The sequence below is a fragment of the Triticum aestivum genome, chromosome 7B (genome assembly GCF_018294505.1).
Source record: "Triticum aestivum cultivar Chinese Spring chromosome 7B, IWGSC CS RefSeq v2.1, whole genome shotgun sequence".
NCBI classification, from domain to species: Eukaryota; Viridiplantae; Streptophyta; class Magnoliopsida; order Poales; family Poaceae; genus Triticum; species Triticum aestivum.
In genome coordinates, this window is record NC_057813.1 from 111,809,307 (window position 1) to 111,821,258 (window position 11,952).

An 11,952-nucleotide genomic window follows, 5' to 3' on the forward strand; every position below is an offset into this window, starting at 1 on the left:
TGCACGATGGCCCATCTAGCGGTGCGCTGCCGTCTGTTGCAATGCATGGACGGGCTTATTGGACTTGTCATTCAAAAATCGTGTGCATAGTGTTGTGCACATATCAGTGCTCGTGCTTAGGATGAGGGAAGATCCCCACCCCTCCCCCTTGATAAGTACTGTTTTCTTGAGGAACCCCTTAACAAGTACTTCATATTAACAAAGTGCTAACATACCCCTTAACCTACGCATCTCCATGTATCATATCTAGAAAAAGCTCTTAAAAATTTCTGTGGAAAAAATGTGCTCAACGTGTTATTAAAACTTCAAACTCACTGAGAAACAAGAAAAAGATGATGATACATCATATAGTGGTTATTGCCTCTTTGATAACTCGTGCGGAAAAAACTTTCAATAAATATGTCTTATATGCTTCCTTCAAAAACTCCGATGAGAAAAGTATGAAGTATGACATAAAATCTTGTGTTGAAATTACCTTATTAGAACCTTGAGAGTAGTAAATTAAAAGAAATACGAATCTCCACATAAAATCCATGACACGGGACTTGGGTGTGCATTACTTATGGCACATCTAGGTGCACAAAAATGAGCAACTGGGATGTCCACGGGGTTCAGCATGCACCATGGAGAAAACTCAGGCACAGGTCCTGCCAGCTGTCGCCAATAAGAGCACCAGGAGCAACGTCGCATGGCTGGATTTTTTTGTCCAAAAGAACTACTTGCCGAGTCAAATTGATGAAAAAGGCCATCTTTAAAAAAATGACAAAAGGGACCAGCTAGGCCGCGGGGGAGACGGCAGGACCTGCCGCCACGACAGCAAGCGGCAGCCCTGGAATTACCGGAGACGAGCGAGACCAGCTGCTGCAACGGAATTGGATGGGCTAGTGGGCCCTGCCGCCATACACCGTGGCGGCAAGTCTCCAGCAGCAGCTCGGCTGTGTCTCTCTGCTCTCTGCTTTATTTGATGTTAGCAAGTGTGAAAATATGCAAGTATGACTGAAATTTAAACCAATATGAAGGCTGATTTTGAAGATGTTGCAGTTGAAGAAAAGATAGACCCAGATGAGATCCATTTTTTTGTGTTTTTTGCTTACATGCACGATCATTTCGTACTTTCCAAATGCTCCAAAACACTCCTCAAAATATTATTAAATGCCTAATATAGCAGTGAATACAATGTTAGAGCATCTTCAACAGCCGCGCTATACTAGCGCCGCGCTGCAAATTAGTCAGCTTTAGCGTGCGCGCAACGCGGCGGGTCGCTCCAGCGGGCGCGCAAAAACCGCGCGCGCTAAAACGAGTTGGGCGCGCTGTCGGAAACACTGCCCCGCGCGGTGTATTTCGGGCGCCCGCTGCAACGCGCGGCACACTCGAGCGCTCACTCTCGCACTTCCTCTCCCGCTTCCACCCCCATCCGGCCGCGCCGCCGCCGCCGCCCGCGCCCTCCCGCAACCGTTCAGGCGCTTCCCCGGCCTATCCCCGCGCCGCCGCGCTTCCGCCCCATCCCCTCCTAGTCCCGCCGGCGCTCGCGCGCCTCCGTCGTCCGAGGAACAGCGCCCGAGCGCTCGCTGCCGCGCCGCGCCCGCAAGGTGTTCGACAAAACGTGTACAAGGTATGTATTGTTCAAACTTCATAAATTTGGGGCATGTTTTGAATTGGGGTTTTTATAGTATAGTATTAAACATTGTAGATGAGTTCGTCGTTTGATTCTTCCGAAGAAGAATTTGATATGGAAGAGGAGGAGGATCTTGCGATGATCCTAGCTATGCATATCAATAAAAAACCGAAGCACGGTGGTTCGGTTATGGGTCGAGAGAAAATTTGGAGAGATAGGATTGATGCCCATAACAGATTGATGAAGAACTATTTCGTGGAGAATCCCACATACCCGGAGTCGTATTTTCGTCGCCGGTTTAGGATGAGCACCGACTTGTTCAGGCACATTGCAGAGAAACTAGCGAGTCATGACCGGTTTTTCCAGCAAAGGAGGAATGCCGCCGGAGAGCTCGGGCATAGCACCTTTCTAAAGGTGACAGCCGCTTTGCGTATGTTGGCATACGGTATCCCGGCTGATCTAGTTGATGATCACTTAGCTATGGGTGAGAGCCAAGCCATCATGTGTGTCAAGCGCTTTGCAGTGGGAATTGTGCAAGTGTTTGGCGAGGAGTATTTGAGATCTCCCACTACTGAAGACGCCGCAAGGCTATTGGCGATGAACAGCGCTCGCGGCTTTCCTGGCATGCTTGGCTCAATAGATTGCATGCATTGGAGTTGGAAGAATTGTCCAAAGGCATGGCACGGACAATTCCATGGCCAAAAAAAGGTTTCACTATAATCCTTGAAGCTGTGGCCGATCAGGAGGCTTGGATTTGGCATGCATTCTTTGGAATGCCTGAATCTTTGAATGACATAAATGTTGTCAACCGGTCACCACTGATGAATAAGATTGCAAACGGTGAGTTGTCACCTGTGCAGTTTGTAGCAAATGGCGTACGTACAATTATGGCTATTATCTAGCGGATGGCATCTATCCAAAGTGGCAAACCTTCATGAAGCTGTTGAAAAAGCCGGAAGGTAAGAAATATCTTGATTTCCACAATGCTCAGGCGGCGGCTAGAAAAGATGTGGAGAGAGCATTTGGGATTTTGCAAGCACAATTTGCTATTGTGAGAGGACCGGCTAGATTTTGAGATCAACAAATGATTTGGTACATCATGCACGCTTGTGTGATCATGCACAACATGATCATCGAGAATGAGCGTGGCCAAGATTTAGACTACTCACAGTATGAACTCTTGGGACATCCCGTGCGAGTGCAACGGAGGGCTGAAAGGGTAGCCCGTTTTATTGTCTCCTATCATGCCATTCGGCGTCCCGCAACGCGCAATGAACTTCAGAACGATCTGATTGAAGAGTGGTGGGCATGGTATGAACGACAAAGAGCATCATGATTTCTACATTATTTGTTGTGTTTATTGCATTATTTGTTGTACTGAACGATAAACTATTTGTTTGAGTTGTAATGATAACGAAATTGAACTATTTATTATTGTTGATTTATTTTGTTTGTTTGATCATTTTTGTTCTTCTTTTTTGAAATGTATATGTGGTTTGTGCGGCGCGCGCGCGATGTATTTTTGCGCTCTGCTGGAGCGGCACGCGCGCGCTGCATTATAGCGCGGCTGCTGGAGCCAGCGTTGGCGGCCGCGCTAAACCAGCCGAAGCGCGTGCGGCAAACAGGATTTTTGCGCGCGGCGCTTACCGCGGCTGTTGGAGATGCTCTAAGACTAATCATACAGTACGAAACCATCGTGCATGTGAGCGAAAAACACAAAAATGGATATGTCTTACCTTGATCTATCTTTTCTTCAACTACATCATCTTCAAAATCAAGCTTTAAATTGATTCAAATCTCAGTCAAACGTGCCTATTACACACTAGCTAACAATAAGGGCATCTCCAGCCGTTGGCCCCCCAGGAGGGGCAAAAAGTCGCCCCTGGGGGCGCACCGGCGCTAAACCGCGCACTGGGGGCGTGTTGCCCCCCAGTCGCGCCGCCCATGGTTAGTCAAAAAAGTCAAAAACGACTCAAATTTAACGCAAACAGCGGCGAGTTCGTTCAAACTTAAACATATTTTACAAAAAAGAAAGAAACTACCACGGGCTACCCCCGCCGTCTCCCTCGCCGCCCGCCTCGCCGCACGCCCACGCGGTTCTACATGCCGAGGAGGCTGTAGAACCGCGTGTAGTCACCGCTGTCGCCGTCGTCGTCATCGTCGTCGTCGTCGTCGCCGCCCCCACCTACGCCTCCGCCGTCCCTACTGCATCCCTTCCCCGGTTGGCGCGGCGGGTTGGACGGTCCGGGGCCGGCGTCGTCGTCGTCGTCGTCGCTGTCGAGGACCACGACGACGTGCTCGTCCTCGCGCCCACGCGGGAAACGAGGCGATGCGGACGACGAAGAGCCGAGAAGAGAGCCGTGTCGCTGACGCGGCGGGCCCGCGGCTTTTTCGCGCCAAAACAGTTCGCCCGGCGCCCCCAGGCGCCCCCAGCGAGCCGGGTTCGGGCTGGGTCCGCCGACGCTGTTTTCGGCCCAAGTCGGCGAAAATCGGCCTCCTGGGGGCGCGACTGGGCCGTTTTTTCGGCGTCGGCGTGAAAAAAACGCCTGAGAAGGCCTTCCTGGGGCGCGACTGGAGATGCCCTAACAACACAGGAAGAACAAAGAATAGAACGAGAGAGCCGGCTGGTGCTGCTGCAGACCTGCCGCCACATTGTGTGGGGGCAGGGCCCATCAACCACAGGCTGTTCCATTGCCGCAGCTGGCCTCGCTGGATTTCCAGTAATTTCAGGGTTGCCGCCTGGTGTTGTGGCGGCAGGTTCTGCCGCCTCCTCGCGTGGCGGCAGGTGTCACGTGTCTGCTGCCGCGCCTGCCGCCACGGCCTAGCTAGTCTTTTTTGTCAAAAAAATTCAGAGGTGTCTGCTGCCACGCCGGCCGCCACGGCCTAGCTGGTCTCTTTTGTTAAAACAAATTCAGAGGTAGTCTTTTTTGTCAATTCGACTCGGCAGATGGTCCTTTTGGACAAAAAATCGCATGGCTGGGCTGTGGCGCCAAACAGAACAATGGCAGCACTAAGTCTACAATGGATAATATGGGATATTCAAGCCTAGCAAGTTCCAATAGTTCAAAGAGGAGCAGCAGCAAAGATCAAATAACGAAGCAGAACCCAGTCTCAAACACAGCATGCAGCGAACCACGTACATAAACACATAACCTCAAGCACACAAATAGGAGATAATTCAAACATATAAGCCACCCACATAGCACACTTTAGGTTGCAGTCATACAAGTTCATAAAAAAGGGGAATGATCCGGCACCAACAAGGGAAACAAGACCATCTTTATTCGTGTAGCAGCGAGACGTGGGGCGATGGCAGCAGGTCAAGACCATGCTGGATGCTTAGTCGTCGTAGTTGTGGCGGCGGTGGTGGTGGTGCTTCTCGTAACGCTCCTTCTTCTCATCATCGGAGTCATCGCGCTTGGCGTAACGGTTCTTCTTCTCGTCATCAGAGTCATCATCCTGTAAAGAAGCAGCACGGAATATTTAGGGTCGATGAGAAAGATCTGATTTTAACATAGGAGATCGCTTCTGGAGGAAGCATGATGTTTGTCTGCTTCAAGAAGTGCACCAAAAAAAGGAAAAAGAATACAGCGTAAAGGTGGTACAAGCAAGATTGCAAACAATACTCCTACTGCTGAGGGCTATGGCACAATTTTTTTAGCTTAAATTTACAAAGATTGCATTTACTCAAGCACACAGATGATGTAAGTTATCAAATGTGCGTTGAGTATGGGTCATAAGATTGCATTCTTAAAGCCAGGTGTTCAATCTTAGACGAATAACCATTAGTGTGATTTTCACTAATTTGTTTAGCTACATTTCTGACAAATTCTTCTGGGAGACAACGATAGCATATACCAGACTAATTTGCAACCATATCAGTATTTAAGTAAATGATGAATCACTACTGTCAAATAATCAAAAGAAACACCACATATAATCAATCAGTGTTGTCAATACTCAAAAGTAACATTACACTAACTCAATTTTGAGTAGAAACGTGAGCATGCTTATTGAGTACTGGGAACAAGAAAAAATTCCCAGTGCACTAAGCATTTCAATGGACCGACAGAACAGAACCGTTCATGTTAGCATAACAACTGTACTATTCAGCAAAACATTTTTCACTTTCCAGCATTTAAATTTACTATACGAGCAACTCTTTTATTTCTTGACCAACAAATAAAGCATGAGTCCTAAATTGTGCATTGGCATGCTAACTCTAACCCGTTTCAAAACCCATAAACTGTTGTCAGCTAACGACATGTAGTTGAATGGCAAGAAATGGTTGTATCCATCATCTCCCACCTGATGCAAGACACAATTGCAACCACGCCAACAAGTAATAAGCGTCTAACCTTTCCTTGACCACTCACTAAACAAGTTAATCACAAAAAAATGCATAAGCTCAAAACAGTAAACCCACGAGGGCAGTTGCTTGCATGATCCTTGACCATTGCCTAAACAAGTTAATTGTAACAAAATCATATGCTCAAAACAGTAAACGGAAACGGGCAGGAACTCACCTGCTTCTTGCGGCCATAGTTTCCCCCGCCGTACCCACCACCATATGAACCCTGGGTCTCCTCTCCATACGGCTTGGGCTTCTGGTACCCACCAGAGCCGTACGCACCTTCATCCTCCCCTTGCACCTTCCTCCCAGATCCATACCCAGAGCCACCATAGCCCTCCTCCTCAGTCTTCCTCCCACCATACCCAGCGCTACCATACTCCTCTCCCCCTCCCTGCGGCCTGCTTCCGTACCCCGACCCATAGCTCTCCTCCACCTGCGGCTTCCTTCCGTAGCCAGAGCCGTACTCCGATCCGCCGTAGGTCTGCTCCACCTGCGGCTTGGACCCGTAGCCGGAGCCGTAGCCCTCCTCCGGCTGCGTCGTGTTCCCGTACCCAGATCCGTAGCTCTCCTCGGCCTGCGGCTTCCTCCCGTAGCCGGAGCCGTACCCGGACCCGTAGGCGGGCTCCTCCTGCTGCGGCTTCCGGCCGTAGCCAGATCCGTAGGTGTCCTCCTCGGAGCGCTGGGGCTTGGACCCGTAGCCGGAGCCGTAGGACGGCTGCTCCTCCTGCTGGGGGCGGAAGCCGTAGGCGGGCTGCGGCTTGGATCCGTAGCCGGAGTCGTCCTCCCCGCCGCCGCCGTAGGACGGGCGCTGCTCCTCCGCCTGAGGGCGGAAGCCGTATGCGGGCTGGGGCTTGGGCTTGGGCCTGGATCCGTAGCCGGAGTCATCCTCGCGGCCGTAGGAGGGCTGCTGCTGCTGCTCGTTCTGGGGGCGGAAGCCGTAGGCGGGCTGGGGCTTCTGGTGGTGGGCGTAGGGGGAGGGCTCCTCGGCGGCGTAGTGGGGCGCGTCGTAGGAGGTGGAGGGGGCGGAGCAGGGGTAGCAGGTCTCGTCGGAGGGCGGGAGCGGGCGGCCGAAGGTGGCGAAGAGGTCGTAGCCGCCGCCGTAGGGCGTGGAGTCGAACTCGTCGAAGTCGTCCGGCTCGTCGCGGGACCTGAGGTTGTAGGCGGTCGCCATGGCTGCTGCTGCGCTGGTGGGGGATCGGCGCGGAGATCAGGGGAGGGGAAGGAGTGGTGTGTGACCTGGGAGTCCAGAAGGGCGCGCGAGCTTATGCTGCGGTGCGATGGGAGGGATGCGATCGATTAGCGCGTCGGCGACGTGTGGGGGTGGACGCGAGATCTGTGGGAGTCGCGGGGTGCACGTGGTGGTGAGTGGCTGGGCGGTGGGACTGGGACTGGGGGTGACCGGGACACCGGGTGAGGTGTTCAAGACGGGCTGCCGACAGGGCACGCTGGACGCGCGGCACGGGGGCAATGGATGGGTGGTTTTCCGTCCCGATCTGACCGCTCGTGCGACGGGTGAAAACGGCACGTTCGGGTTCGGCTGCCGCGCCCTGGCCTCGGTGACCGCGTCACCAAAATCATGTGAATGCGCACCGGGTAATAAGGTGACTGTCGTCTGTGTTTACCGTGATTTTTACTGGGGACATGTCGGCTTGAGGGGCGCGGCTTGCCCCGATGTCTTGAAATATGGTTAAGTGTAGATGAAGCTACCCGGGGTCTATTCCCGACAGTAGTCACCGAAGCTGGTGAGGTTCTACGGTTTTAGCAGTCGAAGGGCCTCAGCAGTTTCTCCTTCGAGAGATCCTCCGTCTTCTGCTTCGTCCGGATGGGAGGAGCCGGGTGATAGGAGCCGGTCGCGGCTGCGGCCGCCTGGTGGAATTCAAATCGACAAGGCGGGAGTTGAGGAGGCGCCGCCCGCCACACGCGCGCCACGCAGTGCCTGCAGGCCAGGCCGGCCTGCCAGCCCACGCGCGTGACAGGACGTCATCACAGGTTGGGGCCCGCCACTACTGGGCCTCGGCCCACGCGCAGATCCGCTACGGCCGAGGCGGGCGTTTGCCCTTCCGTGGTGCACTTATTGCGCCATAACCGTGCGGAATATGCGGGCGTGCGGGGCGTGGGGCGCAGTTAATCCCACGCCCCGGAGGAGGAGGGGCGGCAGAACGCACGCGCCCCCCTCCCCACTCTCTCTTCTTCCCTTCGCCATCGCTGCCGTTGCGCTGCTTCGCCGCTGCCGAAGCGTTGTTGCGGCCGCCACCCTTTCATCGCCACCGCCTCGACGCGGCTACTGCTCCGTTGAAGCAGCTGCGGCTCTGCTGCCTCGCGTTGTCGTTGCGCCGCCCGTCGTCTTCATCACCGAGCTCCTCCTCGCCATCTCCGAGCCATGGCGAAGAGCGGATGGTTGGGCTCCAACCTCCACGATGACCGCATCAACTTCTTCCGCGCGACGCGGAGGCTTCCCCGCGCCGACAACGTGGGCGTGCGCACCCCCCAGAGCCGGAGATCTCGCCGCGGGCGGAGCCCAGTGAGTACATCGTCTTCCGTACGCACTTCCTTTGTGGTTTTGCGCTCCCGGCCAGCGGCTTCTTTCGGGAATTCCTCCACTTCTACCGGCTGCAACCGCATCACCTCACCCCCAACACGGCGGTGTACATGTCGGCCTTCGTCACCTTCAGCGAGGGATACCTCGGCGTGCTGACGATCGTGCTCTGGGGTAGGTTGTTCTACCTCAAGTTCGGTACGTCGATGAAGGAGGAGCGGCCCAGTGCGGGGCGTGCATGGCCGTAAGGCGCTCAGGAGGCGACACGCGCTTCCCGTCTATCCCTCTGCACGAGTCGGCCAAACTTTGGCAAAAATCGTACTTCTACGTCCGGAATCTTTGTTGTCAAGTTGACTATATCAACCTGCCGGCCTTCGTGCCCTGGCCGCCTGCTGGGCCACGCGGCAACTGGCAACAGCAGCCGCCCAAGCGCCTGTCGGCCCATATCGTTAGCGTCCTCGCCTGACTGGAAGAGATGACGAGCCAGGAGGGGCTCAAGCCGGCCGACCTGCTACCTGGCTTTGTCATGCTCCGGGTGTCGCCCCTCCAACTCCGGTCGCACCTCATCAGCCAGATGACCGGCCGTCGGGATTCCTGTCGGATGTCCACCAAGGAGATGCCGAGGGTGAAGGTGGCCTGTCATGTCAACTACTTCTTTAACTGCAAGCCCAGCGAGGAGGAGTGGCACATCGGCAAGGAGCCCTATAGTCGGGCCAACCCGCCCCCAGCGGTAAGTACCAGGTCCGGCTGCTTCGTTTGTGAAAGGATCGATATAGTTGACTAGAGCGGGGGTGAATAGGCAACTAACACTTTTTATATTTTTCTTTACCAAATTAAACTTTGCATCAAAGTAGGTTGTCTAGATATGCAACTAGGTGAGCAACCTATATCGTGCAACAACAACTAGCACATAAGCAAGCAAGGGATACAACACAAATAAGCTTGCACAAGTAAAGGCACGAGGTAACCAAGAGTGGAGCCGGTGGAGACGAGGATGTGTTACCGAAGTTCCTTCCTTTTGAGGGGAAGTATGTCTCTGTTAGAGCGGTGTGGAGGCACAACGCTCCCCAAGAAGCCACTAGGGCCACCGTAATCTCCTCACGCCCTCGCACAATGCGAGATGCCGTGATTCCACTATTGGTGCCCTTAAAGGCGGTGACCAAACCTTTACAAACAAGGTTGGGGCAATCTCCACAACTTAATTGGAGGCTCCCAACGACACCACGAAGCTTTACCACAATGGACTATGGCTCCGCGGTGACCTCAACCGTCTAGGGTGCTCAAACACCCAAGAGTAACAAGATCCGCTAGGGATTAGTGGGGGGAATCAAATTTCTCTTGGTGGAAATGTAGATCTGGGCCTTCTCAACCACTCCCGAGCAAATCAACATGTTTGATTGGCTAGGGAGAGAGATCAGGCGAAAATGGAGCTTGGAGCAACAATAGAGCTTTTGGGGGAAGAGGTAGGTCAACTTTGGGGAAGAAGACCCCCTTATATAGTGGGGGGAACAAACCAACCGTTACCCCCCAAAGCTGCCCTGCAGAGAGCGGTACTACCACTGGGGAGGGTGGTACTACCGCTGAGACCAGCGGTACTACCGTTCCACCTCGCGGTACTACCGCGCAAGAGGGGAGCGAAGAGCGAAGGGAGAACCTGGACCCAGAGCAGTACTACCGCGGTGGTAGGGGCGGTACTACCGCCTCCACAACCGCAACTAGTACCGCAAAACTCGACACGAAAAACGAGCCCTCGAGTCGAGGCGGTAGGGGCACGGAGCCGCAGCGGTACTACGGCTGAGGGCCCCAAGCATTACTACTGCTGAGGAGCGGTACTGCTGCTTGATGCACTTGAGCGGTACTACCGCTGTGGCCCGTGGTACTACTGTTGGGACCAAGCGAAGCTCCAAAGAAGGGGAAGGAGCACTCCATTGAAGCGGAAAGGCTCAGAGGGTGTGACAAAGATGTGTAAGTGTTGATTCCACCCTAACCTTACCAAAGCGGACCCCCTCTTTATAGTATGGTGACTCCTACGAAACTAGTCCACCAACATAGAAACGAAAGAGCTGCACCGTCTTGAATAACGCTCCGAGGGGAGGGAATCGTCTCGTGCCAAAGGATGAATCTCTGAAAACTCAACGCACACAATTAGTCCGCAAAAGCATTGTCATCAATCACCAAAACTCCTTAGGGATAAATATGCCCTTACAATCTCCCCCTTTTTGGTGGATTGATGACAATACGAGATTTGCACATACGGGAAAAGACATAGGACATAAGCAAACCCCACAACTCTAAAATATAGATGGGCTCCCCCTAGATATGTGCTTTCTAGATAAGGTGCTTTGGACTGCACGGCACACATACTAGGATCAACACTCCCCCTATATTTTAGAGACCAACAACCTAGGCAGGATATATGAGAGAAGGAATATAACAGGATAAGCATGCAACTCATAAGATATCAAAGTACTAGATAGACATAGATAATGATAATATAAAGATAATGTAGCATATGTCTCACACCATATGACTGGAACTTAGGTCTCACTGGCACAAAACCAAACAAAGCAAACGGCGAGAAAACACAACGACACCACAAAGACACACTCACAAAACAAACAACGACACAAATCCCTAAACTCTCTCTCCCTTTGGCATCGAGACACCAAAAAAGGGAAAGAGTGTTGCTACGGCACCAGGTGATAGCAAGCAAGGATCTCGACCATCATATCCCAGCGGGATCGTCTGCACCACCGTCATCGGTTGGAAACTACTCGGTGTCAGAATCTGACCACGGGCAGTGCTGCTGAATCCACTCCTCCTCAGTTATCTGACCCTCAGAACCACTGTTAACCGTCGCACCCAACTGACGCATGAGCTCCTTGTGACGTCTCCTGGCCTTCTTCTCAGCCACATGAGTCATGTACTGACCATGAGACTCAATGCAGAAAAGCTTCTTCATCTGGAGCTTGAGCTTCTTTGCCCAAGAAGGCTCTGCTCCAGAAGGCTCATAGTCAGTGTCATCATCAGCATCAGCGTCGTCCTCGGTCTCCATGGCAGCAGCGGAAGGGGAACCCCCAGCTTTAGGGGCCGGGGTGCCCTAGTTGTCCTTCTTCCTCAGACGCTTGATCTCATGAGAGACCAACTCTCCAGTTTCTAGCAAGGCCCTGGGATAAACACGCGCCCAGGCCTTCTCAATAAATAACATGATGAACGGTCCATAGATCGGGCACTTGCGCTCAGAGACAACAGATAGAAGTTCAGACCACATAACATGAGAAATGTCCAGGGACTCGCCAGTGTTCTCTTCCTTCTCGTGTTGACAGAAGAGGAGCATGTCCACAAGATAGGAGTGGACCATATCCAGATTCCCGATGCGAGGGAAGAGAGTCTCTCGAAAGACACATTGAAGGATGTCTAGAAAAGCAGGCAGCTCATAGGTTTGCT

General features: G+C 53.1%; 1 protein-coding gene across 1 annotated transcript; it reads right to left on the reverse strand.

The window, feature by feature from the left end:
• Nucleotides 1–4,738: 4,738 nt before the first annotated feature.
• Nucleotides 4,739–7,343, reverse strand: LOC123155505 (uncharacterized protein At5g39570). The gene is made up of 2 exons (XM_044573670.1): nucleotides 6,142–7,343; nucleotides 4,739–5,074 (listed from the first exon to the last, which is right to left on the reverse strand). Exons 1-2 carry the CDS (start codon nucleotides 7,138–7,140, stop codon nucleotides 4,955–4,957), a joined length of 1,119 nt encoding a protein of 372 aa, XP_044429605.1. The 5' UTR covers nucleotides 7,141–7,343; the 3' UTR covers nucleotides 4,739–4,954.
• Nucleotides 7,344–11,952: the final 4,609 nt, after the last annotated feature.

Excerpts from the sequence above, each read along its gene's own strand:
- LOC123155505 (XM_044573670.1), bottom strand. The coding sequence starts at position 7,140 with ATGGCGACCGCCTACAACCTCAGGTCCCGCGACGAGCCGGACGACTTC. Across the intron at positions 5,075-6,141 it reads ACTATGGCCGCAAGAAGCAG|GATGATGACTCTGATGACGA; the intron begins GTGAGTTCCTGC and ends GCTTCTTTACAG.